At 53.1% G+C, this 22,970-nt stretch overlaps 7 protein-coding genes across 7 annotated transcripts; 4 read left to right on the forward strand and 3 right to left on the reverse strand.

Annotated features, from left to right (window-relative positions):
- Window positions 1–521: 521 nt before the first annotated feature.
- On the reverse strand, window positions 522–1,476 carry CGCS363_v001705 (uncharacterized protein; the record flags this gene model as incomplete). Its single annotated transcript, XM_036633554.1, has 3 exons — window positions 522–880; window positions 953–1,163; window positions 1,273–1,476. The coding sequence occupies 3 exons, from the start codon at window positions 1,474–1,476 to the stop codon at window positions 522–524; spliced, it is 774 nt and encodes a 257-aa protein (XP_036501780.1).
- Window positions 1,477–1,910: 434 nt separating this feature from the next.
- Window positions 1,911–2,711, forward strand: CGCS363_v001706 (uncharacterized protein; the record flags this gene model as incomplete). The annotated part of the gene is made up of 3 exons (XM_036633555.1): window positions 1,911–2,056; window positions 2,281–2,353; window positions 2,406–2,711. 3 exons carry the CDS (start codon window positions 1,911–1,913, stop codon window positions 2,709–2,711), a joined length of 525 nt encoding a protein of 174 aa, XP_036501777.1.
- Window positions 2,712–6,017: 3,306 nt separating this feature from the next.
- CGCS363_v001707 (uncharacterized protein) lies at window positions 6,018–6,773 on the reverse strand (the record flags this gene model as incomplete). Its single annotated transcript, XM_036633556.1, has 3 exons — window positions 6,018–6,146; window positions 6,203–6,436; window positions 6,498–6,773. The coding sequence occupies 3 exons, from the start codon at window positions 6,771–6,773 to the stop codon at window positions 6,018–6,020; spliced, it is 639 nt and encodes a 212-aa protein (XP_036501778.1).
- A 4,320-nt stretch (window positions 6,774–11,093) lies between these two features.
- CGCS363_v001708 (uncharacterized protein) lies at window positions 11,094–11,865 on the forward strand (the record flags this gene model as incomplete). The annotated part of the gene is made up of 2 exons (XM_036633557.1): window positions 11,094–11,267; window positions 11,338–11,865. 2 exons carry the CDS (start codon window positions 11,094–11,096, stop codon window positions 11,863–11,865), a joined length of 702 nt encoding a protein of 233 aa, XP_036501775.1.
- A 442-nt stretch (window positions 11,866–12,307) lies between these two features.
- CGCS363_v001709 (uncharacterized protein) lies at window positions 12,308–12,662 on the forward strand (the record flags this gene model as incomplete). The annotated part of the gene is made up of 2 exons (XM_036633558.1): window positions 12,308–12,346; window positions 12,399–12,662. 2 exons carry the CDS (start codon window positions 12,308–12,310, stop codon window positions 12,660–12,662), a joined length of 303 nt encoding a protein of 100 aa, XP_036501776.1.
- Window positions 12,663–20,193: 7,531 nt separating this feature from the next.
- CGCS363_v001710 (uncharacterized protein) lies at window positions 20,194–21,450 on the forward strand (the record flags this gene model as incomplete). Its single annotated transcript, XM_036633559.1, has 4 exons — window positions 20,194–20,232; window positions 20,287–20,424; window positions 20,943–21,023; window positions 21,115–21,450. The coding sequence occupies 4 exons, from the start codon at window positions 20,194–20,196 to the stop codon at window positions 21,448–21,450; spliced, it is 594 nt and encodes a 197-aa protein (XP_036502759.1).
- A 285-nt stretch (window positions 21,451–21,735) lies between these two features.
- CGCS363_v001711 (uncharacterized protein) lies at window positions 21,736–22,703 on the reverse strand (the record flags this gene model as incomplete). Its single annotated transcript, XM_036633560.1, has 2 exons — window positions 21,736–22,422; window positions 22,491–22,703. 2 exons carry the CDS (start codon window positions 22,701–22,703, stop codon window positions 21,736–21,738), a joined length of 900 nt encoding a protein of 299 aa, XP_036502758.1.
- Window positions 22,704–22,970: the final 267 nt, after the last annotated feature.

Raw genomic sequence — 22,970 nt, forward strand, 5'->3', positions numbered from 1 at the left:
GTTGCTACTCTGGCGGATGATGACGATATATCATGGCGACGATAGCAAAGAAGACGACGATACCAGATGATGACCGAGGACGAAGACAGCAGGGGGGCCGCAGGTTGCAACTGATTTCAACACCAGGACCGCAAACGCCGAAAACAAAAGGGGTATGCCGAGAATCAGCAGCTCTTGAAACTTTCTGTCGAGCAAAACCCTTCAGTAATGATTGAAATACGATGTCGACGGCCATCAAGCTACTGAGCATCTGCGGCGAACAATTCGGATAGCTTGAACTTGGTAATCAGACGCATTTTCCCTCCTGAGTTTGCAAGAAGGTAGAGGATTGGTTTGCTACCACAGCAATTTCCATTTATCCTTCTTGCGTAGACGAGATCCCGAGTAATACAACAGCATTTTCCCCCAAACCATCATCTTCGATTGTCGCATAGTTTCCTCATGCCAAAGACCTTCCAAACACTCTCCAATATCATAAACTTCGCATTCCAGCACTTTCAACATCTGCAGGCCATGACCCATCAAGGCGCCACAAGCATTCGAAGTCTCGACCGGCGTCTCTGTGTAGCCGTGCGGGGCGTGTAGCGCAGACCAAGCTGGTTGAGGTAGATGAGGAGGTCGTCCTTTGTCTTGACGTGCTCAGGGAGGCTGAAGTTGCTTCGGCGGCGCGCAACCGCATTGTCGGACTCCTCATTCTTGGTGAGTAGGTCGCCGCGTCTTCTCATCTCCTGCTTCACGGCGCGATACAGGGTGGCTCGCTCCTTCATCTCATTTTTCTTCCGACAAAGGGGCTGGCTGACTCCGCATGAGCCTTCATCGTCTGCATCGGCATCGTAGTCCACGTCCTCCTGCTCTTGGCGCGCAGCCTCCCACCACTCCTCTTGCGACGATGAGGCCCGGCGGCGCTCGCGCTCCTAGCGCCGGCGCTGGGATTGCTCATCGCGATGGTAACGCTTCTCTTCAAGGAACTTTGCCCAAGCCTCGGTCGCGGAGGTGAGAGTGTTCTGGTAGTCTCTGAAAAGACTCGTGGTGGGATGAGAAGCCGAAAAGGAGGCTGTCGGGGTAGGGAAGGCGACGAAGTTGTGGAAGAGGGCGAGACGGATTTCATGGATGCGCAGGTTGAGGGTTCCTCGGATCATGGCCAGTTCGATCTCTCGGGAGGACTGAGAACAAGAGCACTGTCAGCAACAGAATCGACGATGCCGGGGATGAGCAGTCAAATGTATGTCGGGAAGGGACGGAGGTGAGGCAAGGGGGGAAAATCCAACGTACCGCATTGTCTGGGACTTTGTATCCCTCCTTTTGGTACGACCGCTGGAAAACTTCGATTTGACAATGAAGGGCGACGGCGTCGTCGTATGTGAAAGGCTCGGCATTGACCGCGGCTTTGTTGGCAGGGCCCGAAAGGCGCTGATTCGGCGAAGGAGATGGGAGAACAAGAGCCTCAACGGGTTTGAGGAGTTTGGCATCCCCCATCTTGACCTTAAGCAGAGACAGCAAGGTTTGAATAGAAATGGTGTCGGTTGCTTGCGTCCCTCGCTGGCCGTCGACCGTTGTTGTGGCTGAAGAAGGCGCTCCTGGCCGGTGGTTGCATTTGGGAAGGAAGTCATTTTGCCCCACTGGTGCCCTCCAATGAATTTAATTTCAGAAGACTTCGAGCTTCGATCAGTGTACCGGGCAGCCGTGTGACTGCAGTGTCAACATTGTGGTCATAGTATGTGGGGTCACCGTTGCGGCCACACCTTCTTGAATTCTATTTGCGATATATGAAGGCAATGGTGGACCTAGAAAACTCTGTAGTGAAACCTTTATGGCTAGAGCATAAGTATATGAAGGGGGTGCGAGTCGCCAGGGGCGGCCGTTTTTCCCCCGTAACACCACAACCAATTTTCCCTCTCTCTAACGTAACGATGGCGAGACTCAACCTCTTCAACCGTTCCAAGAGCGGTTTCAAGGGCGGTGTCAAGGGCGGTGTCAAGAGCGCTCCCAGACTCAGCCCATTCGCCCTGTCGAAGGAGGCTTTTATACACATGTTTGTTCGTGAGCATGCAAACTGGTACGTTGCACTGGACGAAAACTCACCTCAACCTCTAGCCCCCCCACTCCATGTCATCTTCTTTCCACTGGGCTCCTTATTCTTATGAGCCGCAAAGACATCTGTCTGCATCTTACAGAAGCAACAGAGCTTCTTGTCTTGTCCGATATAGTTCTGGGGGGATAGTGAACGTACAAACGGCTCCGACTTCTATGCTTGCTGCTTTGCTGACTTCTCAACCACAGCGCCCTACGGCCACGCGAGCAGCTTGCCGACGACTCGGTTCCCCCGGCTTATGCGGACCTCCCTGCCTACGCCGTAAGTAATGATACAGTTTTGCAGCCTCTTGCCCTTGCTAACGCACCCTAAGGCCGTGGAGAGCAAGAAGGCCGAAGTCGTGACGGAGTTTGCTTTGCGCACGGCACGTGCCAAGCACCAGTTCTCCAAGGACAGAGCTCAGATGTGGCAAGAGCTCATTGCGCGAGTCGCGAAGGAAATTTTCGATGATTTGGAGTTGCTCCAGCAGAGTGCGACTACCCACGGCTGGGAAGCCGCCGTTGAGCAGACGGGAGCTCTCTTGGCTGACAAGCCTTTCGGAGAAGAGAATCTGATCGAGGAAGTTGAGGCGATCGTGCGCTACTTGGAGACCATGCGTTACGGTGCGAGCAAAGAGTAAAGGAGGCCTACAGCAAAAAGGCACCTCAAAGAGGTTGGGAGATAAGCAGATCCTTATCGCAGATTGGAACGCCATAGAAGCGCAGCGGCAGCATCGGAGCTCTTTGAAAGTTAGCCAGGCAATATCACAGCTCCACTCGGCAGCCCTACTACCTACCTACCTGCCTTCCCGATCCAGCGTTCTCCCTACTCAAGAAACTTTCGTCCCATCCCTTTCAACCAGTTCAACAGCGACGGCGTGACCCAGTTAGTAATCATCTAGCTTCAAACAAATTCCTCGGGTGGATTTCTGGTTATCCTGGAGGGGCGCTAAGTTCGAATCTCGTCACGCGATTTTCTTACAAGAAAAGGGCCTAGAGGTGGGGACGCGTGTCCCATCTTTTGCTTTTGCTGCTCTCTGAAGTTTGAAGTTTTATTTTACTTTTTGCCTTTGTGAAATACTTGCCCTTGCGTGGAGTTGTTTTCTCATTAAACTAAATTGATGTGATGGCTGAAAGTAATGAAAGCGTGTTGAAGAAGCTGTTTATTATATGGATGGAATTCTTTGGAAATACTGGTGCACCTTTGTGGCTGTCTACTTAAGGCTCACTGGTCACATTCACCTTTATCTCTGAGGGAAAGGAAGGAGAGGCCAAGTCCGGGCGCATGAGACTTTCTATCTTTGGCCATACTCCCAGCACACCTGCTTGCTGTCTGCAGAATTCCAGGCTCCACTTGCGTTGCTGCCATTTCGAATCTCGCACCTCGACTGCAACAGCCCACCCAGCCTTTTGTCAATACACCACAGCGACAGGAGGCCAATCTTCTTTGTTTCACAAAACCGCTTACCACTGAGCTTGCTTTCTCCCATAGGCACTTGACTCAAGGTAATGACCATCATCTTGTCACTTCCCTCTTCTACTGCTAAATTTACTTTTACTGCCGCACTACTCAAGATGTAGGAGCACCTCACGCAGCAAGAAGAAGCGTGCCATGAAGAATCTCGAGAACAAAGGTGTCTGTATGGAGTCCATTCGCAAGGAAGGCGACAAAGACGTTGACGGCGACAACGCTGACGGCATTTGCACCCTGGAAGAGCTGTTGGAGAAAGGTGATGGGCTTCTGGAGGATCTTCTTAACTTGAAGACACAGGATCGGAGGACGCTGTCAATCCACTCTGTCATGCCGCCTGCCCTCATGGAGGAAGAAGCAGCAAGAGGAGAGGAGGAACACAAGGACTGGACTATCAGACGCGTCTCCTTCCTCGCTCGCTGTTAGGAGTTCATCAGCAGTAAGAGGAATACCGCCCAGAAGGCCAGCACCAAGGAGACCAATCCTGAAGGAGTATCTTCTCATCAAAATCATCGTCCTCTAGGACTTTGGCAGTACGTTCCGGATTGGCATATTTGCAAGGGAATTTCCGCGAAAGCTTGAGAGACTGTTAGGCAGGGGTAGATGATCAGCCTGGCACAATCGAAATGAAGTAGCATCCCATCATGCAGCATCAAATCATTGCTAGTTCTTCTCGCAGTGTTCCTTCCATTGCCGACCACTTGAGCGCCTCTTCTCGGTAAAGACACCAGAGACGCCAGGCGTCATCCGGCGACTTCTGGTTCTCAATCCCTTTTTTAAAGAAGGTCCCCCTCTAAGCGGGCCACAAGCGGCACATTGGGTCAGGCGGCCGATTGATAACTGTACCTACCAAATTCGAGTCAACCCGCGATTGCCAACTTTTATCCCCTGACGTCCGTCCTTCCTCTTCCTGGCGTTCCTGGCGTCCCTGTCGTTCCTGTCGTTCTGGGCATCGCTGGCGTCCGTCTTTCCTCTGCCGAAGTTCTCCAACCCGCCATAAATGCTCCCATCCTTCTTTCAACCTCTCGACTGGAACCGCCGCCGTTTGTACCACATCTCTCTATTCATCAACATCATCATCAGAAGCATCGCCAGCACGCACGAAGGATTTGCACGTTGCGTCAATACGCACTTGAAGTAATCAAGCAAGTTTCGCCTTGTTCATCTCCACGCACGTTGCTAACAGGACCCCAGTCAAAATGAAGCAAGCTCCCGTGAATGTCACACCCAACAGCTCCCGGAAGAGAGCGGGATCTCTATCCTACTTCGAGATACCCCACAAGCGCCAGAAGCTCCAGCAAAGTGGTACCGGCGAGGAGGAAGATCATCTCGTCAGAGTCGGGTGCTGCAAGAAGTCTCTTTCCGACGGCGAGACGTCCCAGAGGCGCTGGAGGCGAATCCACCCAGTCAGGAAGAGACGAACCCCTCTCGCCTCTGAGGCCAACAGCGTGACAGCGCAGCATTCAACGCCTCTCAACGAAGATTCGGATGAGGAGAGTTTGAATTTGCTTCAAAAATGGCACGAAGTTTTTGACATGCAGCACAAAGCTTCTATCCCCGCTGCTGCCGCTGCTGCACGATCTGCTGCTTCACCAATGAACATCTGCGACCCCGACGGGAATTCGACCGATGATGACCGGGACACGCATGGAGACGATTTGATACCGTTACGCTATCGTAGCGGACGAGGTGTATGCGGCTCAATGTATAATTATGGTCTCAAACCTTGGTACGATCTTGTGACTGAAATCCAGCTCAGCGAAAGAATGCAGAGGTTGAATCTGGGAGGGCGCGGTTCTGGGACGACTGCAAGGTCATCCGGCGCGAGCAGTCGCTCAAAAAGAGCAGGTTCGAATCGTGTTTGAGAAAGCCATCATTTATTGGAGGACCCCATTGGAACGAGATTGAGATTCAAGAGCCTGGAGCGGCGACTTCCGCCCTGCTTTGTAATGGATCAAGAGGTGGACTTGGCTTGAAGCGAGAAATGGATACGTTCACTGTTAATAATAGCGACTTTGTGGTTCAGTGAGATTTGAGAGACGTACAGACTTTATTTCTGTGCTTTGTCGAGATTTTCGTGAAGCTGGAACCGCTCTCAAGATAGCAGATGTCGAGATTTTGATTTGGTATGGTGAAGGTGACTTGAATATCTTGTTGGAGGAACGAAGTATCGGTTTTGATGCGACTTGGAGGGAGAGCTGCCCTTGGAACTTGTGCTCTCTTCATACATCCTGAGGTTCAGCTGAAGAGGTCTCTCTGAACTATCCTGGGAATTGTTGTTTCCATCAGGTCAGGGTCATCAAGCCTTCCAATGTGGCCGCAGGCGGCAGCATGCTCGAAAGCAGGAATCAAAGGTCAAAGTTAGGGGGGTACAGGAAGATTGTTCTTTATTAATGCCAAGCTAGGATGTTTGTGCACCTCAAAAACCATGTTATCAACCCACAAAGCCAGTCCTTTCACGGTCGTCTTTCAATACTCACTGGCCATTCTTCTCCCGCATTCTAGAACGGACATGCTCAATCTTTGCAGTAATATCCTCAAGAGCCAAGAACGCGTCCATTTGCAGAGAAAGGGCATCATACATGGGGTTCTCGCGGTCCAAGGCCTGGGTGGGCAAAGTCAGCATCTTCCGTTAGGATCATGGGGTACGGTCGATCTCACCAGCTTCAGTGTACCGGGGTAGGCCGGTACTTTGCTTCTCTTACGCATGACACCGGCGTCGAAGATCATACCCTTGCTGGACGCCATGAGCTCGTTGATACTGTCGCCAATCTGGCGGGCCTCGGGCCAGTTCAGCTGGGAAGAGCGCAGGGCGTTGAAGCGAGTCGAGATGCGGGTGAGTTGGGCCTGGAGCTTGGCTTCGTCCTCGAGGCGTTTGATGAACTCGTTCATTTCCTGTCGGGTGGTTAGTAATTGGACGGCATTAGCTAAGATGGGATTGAATGAGTGAGCTCACCTTCTCGCCGCCCATGATGACGCGCAGCTTCCGGCCCTTTTCGTCGACGGAGACCCTCTCTTTCACGAGCTCGGACATGCGGAGGTTGGTGGAGAGCTTGCTGACGGCGCTGTAGTTTGTGACATCGAGGCTGATCTTCTCGGGGGCGAGCTCAGTGTCGGTGTCGGTGCCATCCGGGGAGGAGGAGGAGGGGTTGGTGGGGACGAGGCTGCGGTTCTTTTGCTTCTTGAGGCGGTCGCGCTGGTTTTTGCCCATGTTCTTCTTCTTGGAGGCCATTATGATTGAGGGATGGGATGAGGCTCGGATAAAACGTAAGGGTGGGTGGGATGAGAGGCGACGAGGTGACGCGTTGGGAGGAGGTAAGGATGTTGTGGATGACCTCCGTTTGCGTGGATGGAGCGGTGGTTGGTGACGACGACCGGTTTATGAGGGTCTGGTGCCGGGTCAGGCAGCCGCAGTGTGCCTTTCAGGACTTGTTGCTACCAGAAGACACGCGACAGTACCGCTGAAATCGACGCAGTGAGAATGTTCTTGTCGTTTGGAAATGTGGATGGCCCCTTTTAGTTTTCATCCTTGCTAATTCGCAAGGGGCGCGTTTGCTGCCGTGGCGACGTCGGGTCTGAACTGGCTCCGTTTGTCGACGCGGGTAGCTACATGACTGCCTGGGTGAGACCTTGGCGCGATCTAGTCGAAAAATGTGAGGTCGTCTTATGTCGGGAAGAGTCAGCCTGTCATAGATTTCCTACGATTCTTGGAAACACAATAGAGCACATCAAGTGTCATTCTTGATGATAATATTTATGTGGCTTTTATCGTGGTTCATTCAGAAAAGTCCACCGTCATCCATGTTTCTTTCCTCCACACCCCTCCTTTCCATGTCCTTCGGCGACATCGGCACCCTTCACTGTCCCTGAACATTCGCGAGCCCGAAATTCTATCCGGACGACAACACTAGCGACGAGATTGCTCCAAAAACCGAGCGACTCGCTTCTCCATACCATCGAGCTGAGCCTTGAGCACGACGTACTTGGACATGAAATCACCGCCTCCAGTCTTTAAGGACTTCAGCTCCGTCGTGATATTGGCCACATCTTGAAGGAGTTCGTCTATAGTGCGTATGAGGGAGTCCTATCATTCAAGTCAGCAATGAAACGCAGCTGAGTAAGTCCGCATCTGATATGCCCTGATGAAGGCGCCTCTTGTCCGTGCTTCCCGGGTGCGGAATTGGTAAAACTTGGCTATCGGTACCTAAACCACGCGTCTGTTCGTGACAAATGTCCGTCTGCACCAGGACGACTCAATCTTCGAAAGAACCAACAGTGCCCTCTGACCGATTGCCAGCCGATTCAACTTTGAACGTGCTGCGGTCACCCTTAGACCACGATGACCGTGATCTAGCGCCGCGAAACAGCTCCGGCATGGCGTCACCGCGTAGTGGTACCCGAATATCGCGACCTTGCGGCCGAGACAATTGGGGTTACGGTGATCTCACCGGGGCGTAAGATGGCTGGGTCTTCCTACGGCAGCGAAAGATCTGCCGCGGAAAGCCTCAGCGCGTCCCAGCGTAGCACAGGCCTGTAAAGTTCCCACGATGCGATGGTTTGGTACGGACTCGAAGCAAAGAAAGCCAATCAAATGTGAATGAGAAAATGGACCTACCGTGTCGGTCATCGAGGGGACTTCGGCCTTGTCGCTGACGCTGGCGGGGTTGTCCGTAGTGCCTATCTTCGATGAAAATATCGTCAGCAAGATTGAGATGGATTTGGGAGACGCGTGGGGAAGGAAAGTTTGAAGGTGAGCAGGGTGGCCGTGAAGAGTTGGCTGGTGCGACGAGAGGTTTGATTTGAAGAGAGAGTAGCTCTGGAAGGGGGACGGTCGAGAGGAAAGATCAAAAGGACGAGGGTGGATCAAGAGGAAGGGTTGGGGAGAAAGACCGAAAGGTCTAGCGAAGAAGAGTGAAGGCTTACTGCTGCAGACATCTTGGCGCGATCAATGCGTTCAGTGATACGATAAACCTTCGGGTAAGGAAGGTAGCGGGTTGCTGTAGCGGTCGACGAAACAGATCGGGCTCAGAAGTTGAGGATCGGTGCAAAAGCCCAGATCGAGCAGAGAGCTGTTGAGATGGAGGTAGGGCTTGGCAAGTTTTGTGGGAATAAATTCCCGAAAGACTCGCTCGGTTGCTGTGGAAAATTTCAAGTGCTTGAGGTCAAGGTGAAGTCCAGAAGTTGGGATCAAAGGAAGGTGCAATTATCAAAGGCGGTGCTTGTGTTTGCTCCTGCAACGGGCGGTCTCCCGCCGGGGCGTGGCTCGCAAGTGGGCCCCTCTCATCTTCCACCACGTGACGTCAGAACAACAACAAGTCTCTCATTGACGGGTGTGTACAGCGGACTCCGAGGGGTTTCAACGCAGTTTTAAGGCAATTCTTGGTAGCCCTTTGCTGGAGCTACGCTGCCGGCATCCCCTCATCTAGACCGGGTCTTTTCTCTTCCACTGCCTCAGATCCGGCCAGCCGCTCCCCACGAAGATTTGATGGTCGGGTTGAGTATCACGAAGCGTTTCTTTTGCGGCAAGCATCGCAGACTCCACGCAGCATTGAGCCGCTTTGCCGCTGACGTAGACACAAATAGTGAACCATACCCATGCTAGCCTCATTAATCACAAGAAAACCGAACAATCAATCACCCGCGAAAAGCCTCTGCCACAGGGAAGGTGTGATTGCGTTGAAAAATGTGTTGAATTACTCTATCTACCGACCCGACTGAAAATCCCTGTTGAACTCCTCGCAAATCTCCCCGTTATTTCTTCTTGATGTCTATACCGTCTAGTTTGTCGAATCGGAAACGAGTTTGCAGAGAGAAAACCTGTCTTCATCCAGTCAGTTGAGAGAACACAACTGAGTAAGTCTGCAAATGCTATGCTTGAGCGGCTGCTTGCCCGCGTCCTCCGAACCGGCCGGAGGTGAAGACCCCCGCCACGTACCCTCCCCGGTAAGACCATCAGCGTATTCACTCCTCTCACAGGTGCCAACCCGATCGAGGCGAGGCTCAACTTCCCCTTCCGGAACGCTGGGGGTATCCAGAAGAAGTCGTCAGATTCGGAGGAAAACGCCCACCGCGTCAAAGGCAGCCTCGTACTCCCTCCAGTCTCGAGAGAAGGAGTTTGTATAAGGTGTACCTGTCCGTCCCAGAGAGGAGCGCGAATCTGAGACAGGCGAGAAGATTCCGTTCAAATTTTGCGTCTGTCTCTGGTCGTTGGCTGGACAGGTCCGTTTCGCCAGCGCGGTCGCACAGGCGGGCTCGAAGCCAAGAAAGCAAAGAAATGTGGATGAAATGGACTTACCCTGCGATGTGATGGATGAGCGAGAGAGAAAAAACAATCTCGCGCGCGCGCTTGTTTGTGTGTGTGTGTGTGTGTGTGTGTGTGTGTGTGTGGATGAGAGGACGAAGTCAAAAATAAGGTGACCCCAGAGGAAGGAAGGGAGAGATAAGTGAAAGTCGGAGAAGATAGAGGGGGGAAGGAAAAGAGTTTGCAGAAGAAGAAGAAGAGTCGCGAACCCAGTGGGCGAGAGGAGAGGTGCTTCAAATAGAAAGTAGAAGTGGGGCTGGGTGTGAGGCCGGCTCAGGGCTTGGGTCGACGAGGCCGTCACCGCATCTGTCCTAAGATGGAAAGAACGAAAGACGGAAGGGGCCCAGGAAAAGGAAAACGAGGAAAGCCTGTGATTGTTTGCGCAGAGTAAGATGGAAGTGAAAAGAACTAGGGAAGTTTCGAAGGACAAAGGCCGACAGTTTGGCCAGCAAGGCCAGGGGCCGGTCCGATAATCAAGTGTAAAATCGTTGAGAGGCTTGAAGAAGGAGGGTGAAGACAGTAAAGACAGAGGTGGAAAACAGAAAACAGATTTGTGGGAGCAAAATCCCGAAATCTCTTTCGGTTGCCAAAGAGAAATTCGAGCGCTTGAGGTAAAAGTGAGAAACGGAATGTGACGTAGAAGTTCAAGGAAGGAACTGCCTTCAAAGCCGGGATGGTGGGGTCTTCGCGGCAGCGGCCAGGCAGTCCCACGTCGGGATGTCGCCAAGAAGAGGATTGACGGTCCCACAGCCTTCGACATGTTAATTCAGGGAACAGACACCAGTATTACTCTCATCGACAGGGTGTGCGTACTTAGAATGCAGTCAGCGCAGACTTGGAGATGTTTTCAGTGCAACTTGACTGTAGATCCAATTCCAATGCTGGTTTACTCACTACTGATCCATAATGACCGACAGTAAGGATGCTTGGAAAGGATGCTTGATGGACGACGACGTTTGTGATCTGGCTTGTTGTCATCGACGATTACCACGGAGAGTTCCAGGCTCTTTAGCGCAGTCAAAATCAGTAACCTCAATGGAAATTCCAGCACTGTCCTGAATAAGCTAGCAATGTAGGTTTGCATGCTGCTTAGACTAGCCGAGTCTCTGCAGCTTTTGACCACCATCCCCTTTTAGTAATTCTTTCGCTTTTCCACCATCACTTCTCCCATCCTCCCACTTCACCACCACCCACCCCAAACTTCACCACCACCACACCCACCACACCCACCACACCCACCACACTACCAAAATGCCCAAGAAGCACAAACCAGGAAAGAACCAACGTCTTCGTGAGAAGAAGAGGAAGGCAAGAGCAACCCAAGCTCTCCTGTCCGGCGTGCCTGCCGCCACTGAACCCGGCTCCGTCTATCCCGCCGACCCCGCCGAGCCTCTCGCCGGCCTCACCAAGGCCAACCGCTTCAGGGTACTACACCAAATTTCACTCCTCCCGCTGCTAGTATGTCTAAAGCATCATCTAACTCACTATGTCACAGGTCAAGCGCAACGTCCGGAAGTTCACGCGCCGCCAGCTCAATGAGCTCGACATCAGGACCCAGGTCCAGACCGTCGTCATGAAGAACGAGATGGATAAGGCCATCGACGAGAACAAGGACTGGCGCCTCCGCGTTGAGACAGTCAACGCCGGTTTCCGGGAGAACCAAAGTGTCGGCTTGAGACTGGGCTTGGAGAACATGGAGCGAGTGGCCAGGGGACACAACGCTCTTGAAGAGCACGTCAGATGGGATGCACAGCAGACGACCGCCAAGATGGAGATCGTGGACGCGAAACTGGAGCTCGTCGGTGAGGATGTTGGAGAGCTGCGCGAGCAGAACAAGGCTCTGCGCGAGAAGAACGCCAAGTTGGAGACGGACCTGGAGTCGATGCTTGGCTCTCTCTCGGCCCTCCAGTCCGAGGTCCAGCAGCTCCGCAACTGCGGTTTCGATGGCAAGAGCGGCAAGCAGCAGTGTGGCGGCAACCAGGAGGGATGGAAGGGACGCTTGCGATCTCGAAAGAAGGCTTGAGCCCGAGCCGGCCAAGGACGTGTGTTTTCTAGAGCAGACAAAGAGTGTTTCAGAACGTGGTTCTGTCAAGGATGCCGGTGGGAGTTGGAATGAACATACTTTGATTGCCTACATTGTTTTCGCCTTTGTCTTTGGACAGTCAGCGCATCGGAAAGATGCTTGACTCGGACAATTCGCACACGTAATGCCTGACCATACATTCGTGATGTGTTTACGGACAGTGGCGTGTGAATGAAAAACAAGCCTGTCAGACTTCGACCAAGTGAATTTTGCCAATTTCACTAGCTCATCCAAAGTTTCCGACTACAAACAAGCAGAGCCTACCTCAAATGTTTCTTCACCGCACACATTGAACCTTCCATCCGGGTCAACTTGTATAAAACCTTCCGCAAACCCACCTCGCCTAGCCGCAACGCCAAGCCTCACCCCCATTGACGACACAATGCCGCCAATTTCGCAGGCCCCCAAAAGCGGCTTCCAGGTGCGTCACTTATTCTGGAATATCTCCCGAGATCTGTGCTGATATTCAATAGAGCTACGAAGAAGAAGAAGCTGAATTCGCCCGTGACGAGCAATACATCCTACGAACGAAACGCGACATCATCCGCAAGGCCGAAGACGTGGCAAGAATGCTGGAGGACACTGGACGAGTGATGGGTGAGGACTCTGATGCATTCAAGAAGATCTGGGATCAATTTCAGGAGTTGGCGCAGATGTACCTGCGCGTCGATCAGTCGCTGGAGAACATGCAGAAAATTCGAACGCAACTCCAGCAACTTCGGGACAGGTCCGGGTAAACCTCGGCTCGGATGGCAGCAAGGCGGTCGGTCATTTTGTTACTGTATGATGATGAGAAAGTAAACTCGGCTTGAGATAGAGGAGGTCTAATAAAGTAGACGTAGCTATTTTGATACTCAGTTTCAGTTGAGGTGCCGACTCCATCAGGCTTTTCACCATTGAGACATGTTGTCGTGGATGGGCGACCGTTATGTGGGTCTGGAACTCCGGTGCTTTCGGAGTTATGCATGTTCGGCGTTAAGACTGACGTTACCTCACTTAGAAAGCCCCAAGTGATATCAACCGTTTCACGCCCCGTTCCTCACTAGGTCCATTTCAGTTCCGAAAAATGGTATGGATACAGGGTTTCGGGGTCTCCAACGCCAGAACCCCACAGCCGCTTCCAGTTTCCGAGCCGCAACTTTACCTCGACCACGACTTCATTCTCTTCTGAGACCCACTCCTTCCCCGACCTCACTTCACACAGTTCAGCGTCCTTCAGCCTCCCCTTCCCCCCTTGACCTTCACTCCTTCTTCGCAACACCAGTTCGCAACGACCGCTGAAAATCTCACCCTCCCACCTCAAGATCCGCCAATCAAAAAAATCAGTCAAGGTACGTACAGCAGCGACCGCACAATCAGCCCTATCCCGCACCCGCCTCGCCGCGATCAGTAACGCCCGGGCCACCCTCGACTTCTATTTAATCCGCCCTCGTCTCCGGCTCCCTCGACTTTTCCTTCTTCCATCTTCATCACAATCCTTCTCCTTCTTTCACATCTCAATTCACAATGCAACCGCCATCACCACTTCCCATCTCGGTCGGTAAGTTCATCTCATCCACTCTTGTCTGCTTTCTTTTGGCCCAACGCTCGATGCGCAATCTGGTTGGCTCAAGGAACCTTCGCCAAGGACCAGGAAGGCCTGGCAGCATCAGGAAGCAGGATCTTTCGCCTGCTTCTTGCTTGTCTGCCTCACTTCCAGGAACTCCAGTAAGGGAACCCGCTTTCCGCGTTCTTGCCTTTCGCCCTTGGGTGTTTGGCTTGGACATGGTCGGCGGCTGCCGTCTTCACTTTGCGCAGCTCTCTCATGCGAGCCGCCTTTCTTTCCTTCCTTGCCTTCCCACGGGATCGAGCTTGGATACAAGGGGGAAAGGTGCGCCCCGCTTCTGGGTGGGTTGGCAACCCATGGGGAGATATGCCATTGCAACGGGGGTACGCGGTGCGGTTCATGCGGTAGAACCGGCCGCTCCTTGAGGGCGAGCTCGCGGCCATTCTCACGCAATGTCAATTGGTGACTTACTTAGTTGTTCGCTCGACTAACTGGATGAAGACAGGTGCTTTCTCTATTTTTTTTTCGCTTGCGCTTTTTGGGTGCGTGGTTGGGGTTTTGGAGTTTTTCTTGGCAAGTGCGCGGAGGCTGGGCTTTTCTTTTCGTGCTCTTTTTATTTCTTCGATTAGTTTCAAATTCAGCTAGTTTAATTCTCACTTGTAATTTGTGCTTTCTTGAGATTTGCTGCTCTGCAGTGTTCCTTGATTGATACTTTACCGTTCTAATCACATCATTTGCCATCTTCTTGTCGTACTTCTTGTCGTACCTTGCCGTCTATCATGATCTCGTTATAAATTGCGGGCGTCTGGGGTCCAACCCTGTATTCTTCGCCGAGAACCTTTAAGTGGCTGGAAGAGCTGTTCTCGGAGATCTCACATGTCACTAATAGTCACGCAGTCACGATATGAGACATTAAAGGACAGCTGCGGAGCGAACATCTGGAATTCTCAATCAATCTACTGCAGTCCCTCTCAAACAATCATTCTATCCCTCGAACGCAAGCTGCAGCGAACTCAAAGACCTGGACATCTGTGATCAAGAACATCTAACCACGCATGTTCATCAACGCCTCGATCTTGGCCTCGAGAGCCTTGTTCTTCTTGTCCTGTGCCTCCTTCTCCTCCTTCATCTTCTTCGCGAACTTCTCCTCGACACGCTGCTCGATCTGAGCAAGCTCACGCTGGACATAGGCCTCGACATTCTGGGCCTGGTTGGCAAGGTCCTGGCGAAGGCTGTTCTCGAGAGCCTGGACCCGCTCGGCGAGCTCTCTCATGTTGGCATCGACAGTGGTAGTGCCGGTGGCCTGGTTGGCGAACTGCTCACGGAGATGGGCCTCGAAGATCGGCATGCGTCGGTTGAACATCTCTTCGAGCTCTTCCTGGACGCTCTTGTCCCAGTACTTGAAGGAGTCCCGGGCCATGTTGGCGACCTTGAGAGCTATGCTGCCCTGCTCCTCGGCCCTGCGGCAGCGGTTTTCAACGCCGTTGTTGGCCTCGTTGAGACGGTCCGTCGCCTTGACGTAGTTCTCGTGGGACTCGGTGTTGTCAATGGCTTGCTTGGTGGCGAACTCGTGGGTGTTGAGGACCTGGGCGTTGAGCTCGTCCATGTGCTCGTGGACATCGCGGATGTCCTGCTTGCTCTGGTTGCGGCCAAGCAGGGAGAAGGCGAGCGCGATGATGAGCTGCTGGCGCGCCTCGGGGCTGGCGCTGCGCAAGATCATGTTGGCCTCCGAGAGAATCTCAGCGTCAGTGCGGCCAGAGATCAAGGTCTCAAGGTGATCCCGGAGGGTCGCGGACATGGAGACGGTCTGAGAGCATGGGGTTAGCGACCTGATGACACGAGTGAGGAGGGCCTAGCAGAATTTGGCGTCACGTACGGTCTGGCTGGGACCAGTGCCGGCCATCTGCTGCGAGCAAGTTAGCGATTTCCATGGACACGTCGGAACGGAGTCAGCAACTTACAGAGTCTTGAGAATGGTCCATCTTGAACTGTTAGACGTTGATCTGGTGCGGCGTGGTGTTGATTGCGAGGTTTCAAGACGGACTTGGGATGGCAACGGACGCGGTGGTTGCTGAGGTGAGAGTGAAGGAAGAATTTTAGGCGACCTGGGCAAAAGTCAAGACCAAAAATATTTCAGGCGCTAAGCGAGACGGGCTGGTGGTCTGCACCGTCAACAAGTCCTGTGAGATGAAGCTGTGGGTGAATAGTCTGTATTCGTTACAGGTACGTACTCAGGGATGCGCGGATGCCATGAGAGCCAACCTGGAAGTTCGTCTGGCCCAATCTTGCAATTTTTCAGTCCTCATCCCTCCCACCAACCCTTCGCGTTGCAGCGCCATCACAAACATCATCGCCCATCATGTCAAAGAAAGCCCGTCCCGGCCAAGGTGCCCGTCGCCGCGCAAAGAAACGCGCCGAAGCTGCGAAAGCCAACCCCGACGCCATCGACTCCGCCAAGACCAGCACTCTCACGCGCCGTCAGCGCATCACCGTGAGTTACCCTCAAACAGTCATTCTTATCTCAATAAGCCACAGTATCGAAGCTAACAGCTGAATTCTACAGAATGCGAACGAAAGACGCAGGATGACCAATGCGCGCCTGGACCAGATCGAGCAGACGGTCCAACAGACACACCGCGAGGCGGCCGAGTCGAAGAAGGAGACGGACTCGTGGCGTTTCCGCACCGATTTGGACACCGTCGACTTCAAGCTCAGTGCAAGCAACGTGGTGGCCAAGCTGGCCAAGTTGGAGGCTGAGAAGGAGGATACGAAGAAGCAGTTGGGGGACATGGCGGCCACAATCGCACGTATGGAGGAGGAGTTGAAGAAGAAGGAGAAGGAATGAGGGCGGGGCTGTCCCGGGCTGCAGCATCATGCAGAGGAGTCTTTGTGATTGTTTGAGCACAGTTTCTTCCCTTTGGTCTTGTTCTATGAATTTGAGGGACATTTGACCAGGACATCCGTTTATTCTTGGGACGTCGTTGTTCTCCACGCCAAGGCCTTGGTCCGAGCTTGGTCGACTAAGGTCCGGCTGCATGAAAAGAGAAGATTGAACAAGAGAAAAAGATTCTCCCAAAAAGTCTGTTCATAAAAATACTTCAAGAGGATCATCGACCTTTTCCCATCTCATTTTTCTCATTTTCCACCTGCGATGAAAAGGTCGGCCATCGGGTGGCTCCCCTGTCGTGTCCCAGGTACGAGGCACGAGCAGGCACAATCGAAAGTTGTACACAGTAAACGCAAGCACAGTGAACGAATTGGGATTTTATGTGGGGCTCCAGCACAGTGACCACTGCACCGTGAGGTACATCGAGCAGTGTTCAGGGTACGTACCTGACCAAAGTGGAGTTGATTCAATTAGACGCGGACACCACGCCCCTACCCTGGTCGATCGATCTGATCCTGCGTCTACAGGGGAGCCTCCCCTGTCGAGGGCCTGCAGCGGGCCGTCCCGCTGAACTTCCAGCACCAAAAAAGCCGATGTACACTTGGGTACAGCGAGGTACAACGAGAGACCAAACAACCCAAGGCCGGGCACTGAACTGCAGTACCAAGGAAAGTGCCCCACCTGCCACACTTTGATTCAATGACACACTCTTCCCGACGACCTCAGCTTTTTGTTCGATGGTGAATGTCGAGCGCCGTAACGGGCCATCCCATCTCACCTTTTTTTCCGTCGCTAGTTTCATGGGATTTTGCTGTGCGTGTGGGCGGTCGGCTCGGTTATCCCGATTGACTCAGGGCTAGAGTTCGTAGGTTGTCGGGCCGTCAGCTTTTCTCATCCTCAGAGAATTCAGTTCCACTGACTTTTGCTTTTTCTCTCCCTTCTTCTCTCACATCATTCCGAGTTTATCTCATCCTTGCACTCAACATGGTATGCGCCAATTTCCTTCAGAGAGAGGCCTTCACTCACGACTTTGCAGATGGACACTCCCAACGTTGCCTCCGAGAGCTTGGGTCCGTCCTCAGACACCAACATGGTACTGTTCACACTTCTCCCTCCTCTCAACCGTCTCCGATCCCACCCCAAAACAAATGATCGTCATTTCATGTCTTCTCCCGCAACTGCCCAAATTCCCTTTTCATCCGCAATGGAAACTGACCCCTCGCTCGCAACAGAAGGACGCTCCGGCCGACAGCAGCACCGCTGCCAACCCCTCCTCGACCGCAAACACCGTAAGTCCATCTCATTCACATTCGACTGCTTTCCTTTGCTCCAAGTCTGCACGCGTCGTTGCAAGGAGATCACCTCTTACGGGCCCACGCCATGTTGGATGATGGAATGGCTGTCTGCTGGCGGATCTTCTCGCCGCCTGCAGGCAAGCACTGTTCCGTCTTCCAATAGGGTTTCCGTTTGGCGCAGGGTTTTCTCTTTGAGACGATCAATCACCCGGAGCGTGTCCCGGCTGGTGGGCCTCCCCCTCACGCGGGGGTTGAACATGCAGTTGGGGGGCGCGCCCAGGGTCTGAGGCACGGCTGGCAGCTGGCCTCAGAAAGCAGGATGTTTGGGTACATTTCCCCTCCCTCCAGAAGGACTTTGTCTGGAGGGGTACACGTGGTAGAGGGCCGAGCTACGGCTAAGACACCCTGCCGCTCTGGGGAGAAGGCGGACAAGGAGCAAATATTCTCGAGCAGATCGAATGCGGACTTACTCAGTTGAGGATCTCTTAGCTGACTTGAATGAAGGCAGGTTTACAGCATCCCGGCGACTCCTCCTTTCTTCCGACGTTCGACCGCATGTCCGAAAACGTTCTACGCGCCGCTCACGATGCTGGAATGGGCTCTCGCATGATCGAACTCACGAGAATTCAGCAAGAGCAATTTCGCTGCCTGGTTGTTCAGATCGACAAGTTGACCGCTGCAACTGAGGCCTTTGCCAAGGAAATGGAGAACGATCGGATCTCTGAGAAGGACAACTTTGCCAAAATCAAGGCAGCGACTGATAAGATGCGTGCCAACCGCGCCAAGGCGAAGCTGGGTGATCTCAAGTAGGGGCTCTACAGCGACATCCACAAGATGAAGGATTTGGAGAGCCAGATAGACAAACGTAAGCGAATTGCCAAGGAGATGCAGGACGTTGCCAAAAAGAGTCTTCTCTAGATGTACCTAGAACGGCATGCGCGGCCAAATGCTGGCATTGAGGTTACTCAGTTGTAGTTGGCTGCGACTGCCACACACCATCAATACCATAATACAGACCAGTCAGTATCCATTTTGCTCATTTTGTGTTTGTGTCCGTGGCCTGGTAGTCCGAAATGATTTGTTTCCGTTCACATTGAATCGATATGTTCGCAGGCGAATGAATGCAAAAGTGTATTTCAAGTGCATGCCAGGCGGATCTATCCCCGTCACTCGCAAACTAAGAGCCACGAGCTTCGTGTCTTCATGTGTCGAACATTAAGTCATGTTTGGCGTCAGCCTCTGACCCCTCGCCGAAGACGTCCCTTCCAGCCTCCCTCATCGCCCTGAGCCTTCTTTATCGACCCTCGCGTACGATCCTTCGGATTCTCCGTCATCATCTTCATTGCAGCCTCGCTATCCTTCAAAGACTTTTCCACGTCATGCCTCAGCTCGTTTCTCATAGCTTCCCTGTTCTCCCGCTCCTTCTCCAGCTCCTGTCACAGCTCATAGTTGTCTGAGCGCAGTTTGTCCATTTCCCTCGCCTGCCGGCACATGTGTGCCTCTTTCGAGGCCATGAACCTTTTCATGTCGTTGATGCTCCACTCTTGTTGCATCTTGGCATCGAAGAATGAGTAGAGTTGCACCCTCATCTTCTCCTCCAAGTCGGCGAACTTTTTTTTGATCTCAGATGACGTGGTGTCCTTGAACTGCCGGACGTCTCGACGCAGGAAGGACATGTTGAGGTTGATGTTCTTCCACGCTCTGTTCGCGACCTACTTTCTGTCAGCATCATGCCATCGCTCTGCGTCTTGGGATGGATGTACCTTGAGGCGGGCCAGACGGGTCATTTTGACTGGAGGAGACGATGCCTCTTGAGAATGCAGGCCATCTTCGTGAATCTCGTTGGGTTCCACGCTCTTGCTCAAGTGCAGATAGCCTTCGGAAAGAGCTTTCATTTCGAGCCGCTTAAGACGCTTCGCATGGCGTCTGGCCTGTTGGGACTTCTTGTTCTTGGGCATGGCGACGTGGGATGCTGTTGGGCATAGGGTCGATGTGTAGTAAGGGTGGAGGCTACAAAACACACATCACCTCGGAGACGAGTTTGCAGAGGACTTTTGAGGGACTGCTCGATAAGCAAGTCTTTCCTGGCGCGTGGGCCGGCACTCTGGTTTAACGGGACTTGGAGGGGACGGGAGGCCAAGGTCCGGGTACCTGCGTGGGGCGCCGGCACTGCAGGTGGTCCACGTCCTACCTTATCATCCCCAGAACAGTTTCTTTCGCACCCGACCTAAGTAACACCCGCCTTGCAAGTACCCAATTTCGGCAGGAAAGGCACGGTCTCTGCTCTTTCCTCATCTTCAAATTAAGTTGGGTGAAATCTCATCGGGTCGCCTCGACTGCGAAAAGTCTTTTCTTTTTCTCAAGCGACGAAAGTGTGCGCCTGTCTCGTCCAAACCCTAGGTCCTTTTTCTATCTCAACTCGTTCAACTTGAGCATCTGCATCTCCTTTTTTTTCATCCTCCTTCCCATCCAACCGAAAACGACTTTTTCGTCCAGCCAAAAGGTCAACCCACGACCAAAATCCGCACATCATCACAAAGATGCGTACGATCATCGACATGAAGACCGTCAACGAGGCGGTGAGTTTCTTTACTACTCTTCTTCACTTTTGATTCTCATCTAACTCAATCCAGGCCCCGGCTGCTCCCCCGGTCACCAATCGTACCACTACCACCTCTCGCGGCCTGGCTGTCGCTACCCAGCCTGCGACTGCCTCTCGTCAGGCCACTGATTCTGCCAACTCTCGTCCGTTCCAGACCTCTACGCAGACCGTAAGTCCAATCTTTCATACATCCACACTCGTCTATTTTCTCTGCCGCGAGCCTGCCTTCAAGGACATGAGGGAGGGCAAAGTTCCGAGTCTGCCACGCAGGGAAGCAGTTCGCGTCGGGCACGAGATCTTTCGCTTGTGCCAGAATTTCCGACTGCCCCTTGAGGGCTTGGTCCCTCCTCAACACCGGCTGGCCGGCTGCGAGGAGGCCATCTCCCTCGCGACCTTCTCGACCCACCGGGCCACTGCTCTTCACCAAGGTCTGCCTTCGGGACGGCCGAGGTGGAGCGCTATGCGACCTCGCTTCGAATGGTTTGGCAACCGCACAGGAGAGCTTTATGCCGACGGGTACTGCACCCAGGGGGACGTGGCCATTCAACCGCGTGAGAGTGACATACGGTAGTGCTCGTCATTCGGTTATGCCGCCCGGTAGGGTGCGGGCGAGCGGCTTCTTCACACAGAACAAGTGTTTTTGGACTTACTCAGTTTGTGTTCGACATCAACTGACTTTGGATGTAGCAGACTGGCTCTCGCGTCTCGGCCACTGCTGCCGGCGGCTATTATATGCGCGACCTGATCCAGATCGATGTCAATTTCAAAGTAGGTCCATCCATCCAGACTAGGGTGCTTTCTTCTGTCTTCAGTTTCTACTTGTTGGTGTTTGGCCCCAGCTGACTTTTGGATGTTGTAGGCTCACGCTGCTAACCAGATGGCCACTAAGAAGAGCGACAACATGCCAAGGGTCGACTACACCTCTCTGGACTTGGCAATCATGCTCAAGCAGCAAATCCAGATCTCCAGGGGCTTGAAACGCGAGCTCCTTGATCTCCATGTCAAGTATGACGCAGCTCACAAAGAGCTGAAGCAAGTCAGACAAGAGTCTGAGCAGTACAAGCAGGAGGCAAAGGCCAGGGCCCAAGCCAATCTTGCCTGGGACAAGGAGCACGCCAGAAGACTTGCAGACTGGAACGCTGCGCAGACTGCCTATAAGACGCAGATGGATGAGAATGCTGCGCAGGAATGGTAGGCAGAGGTGGATCACATGAACATGGCGCGTCCACGCAGGATTATTGGAGAGTCTGATAGAAGAGCGCTTTATACCAACGACTGAGATTAAGGATTCTGCGCAAACATACTCCTTTGATGATGAATAACTCCTTCTTTAATGGCTTTGTACTACTTCTTCGCCTTTTCGGTGGTCCATTCTTTGTTATTACTATCATGCGACTTTGATCCCATTATGATACTCCCCAAAGCCAAGACTCGTCCCATACTTGGTCAACATGATGTAGTCCAGACACCAACTTCAAAATCATCCCTTCTTGCCAGAGCGAAGGCGTCCCTTCCACACTTGCTGAGCTCGACCACCTTTGGTCAGGTCGGCGGGCTGTTGAGCTGCGCTCCTCGAGGCGCCCTTCACCAGCTGCTCGACTTGGCTCTCGATCGCAGAAATCCGCTCCTCCATGGTCTTGACCGCGGCATCGAACTTCTCCCTCGTCGGCGCCATCTCTGCCTGGTGACTTTCTCGGATTTTCTCGATGCCCTGAGCTTGCTTTGCGGAGGCAGCCGTAAGACCCTTCACGTCAGCCGTCAGATCCTCCAGGCTGGCTTCGAGGTTCTCCATGCCAGTCTCGAGAGTCATCACGTCAGCTGTGGTGCCGTTTGCCGCGGCGTCGTTTGCTGTGAGGTCTTCGGCCATAGCTTCAAGCTGCTCCACGCTGGCCTCGAGATTCTTCACGGTAGTCTCAAGACGGTTCACACCAGCCAGCGCATCATTCGCCGTGCTTCGAATCGCTCTTCCGTCGGCACAGGCAGCCGAAAAGTTTCTGATGAGATTTCTGAGGTCTTTGGCGATGTGGTCGGAAAGCGTCTCGTGGTTGCTCTTGATGTTGTTGAAGATATTGGCAGCAGCTTCAACATGGAGCTCCAGAAGCTTCAGGCGTCGGTGATGATCCTCGAACTGGCCTCTAGTGATCTTCTGCTTGAGCTTCTTGGCTCTCTGAGGAAGGGATGTCAGCTGATGCTGGGAGCGGCCGACTGATGGCCATGGGCGAAAGGCCTACTTACTTTCTGAGGCTCCAAGACGACGTTCAGTCCCTCGCTCTGTTCGTTCTGGCTGACGCCAAACGCCTCTGCTGCCTCGGGTACGGACGAGGGAAAGTAGGTATTCATCGCCGAGAGCTTCGCGCCAGCTTCAGCAGCGGCCTGGGCATCACGGCGTCTTGCTTCCTTTCTCCCCAGACGCTGCTTCTTTCCAGGCTTCTTCCGATGGGCTCCCATGATCAGAGATTCAGAAAAGACTGCGAGTTGGACGGATGGTGAATTGACACTTGAAGTTGCCGAATTTGCTGGGCTCTGATCGCAGCTGATGAGAACGCAGACCTCCGCAAGACTTCAGCGTGACTCGGACTCTTGCTCTTGCTGAAGTTCTAGATATGCAGCTCCTCCTTATCTGGACGACCCAGGCAGATAAGCTATCTAGGTACCGTACCTACCTACCAAGTATGGGCCAGGTTCGTCTCACCTTCACGCACGCTCTCCCAACCT

The sequence above is a fragment of the Colletotrichum siamense genome (assembly GCF_013390195.1).
Source record: "Colletotrichum siamense strain Cg363 chromosome Unknown KSG_Cg363_contig01, whole genome shotgun sequence".
Lineage (NCBI taxonomy): Eukaryota > Fungi > Ascomycota > Sordariomycetes > Glomerellales > Glomerellaceae > Colletotrichum > Colletotrichum siamense.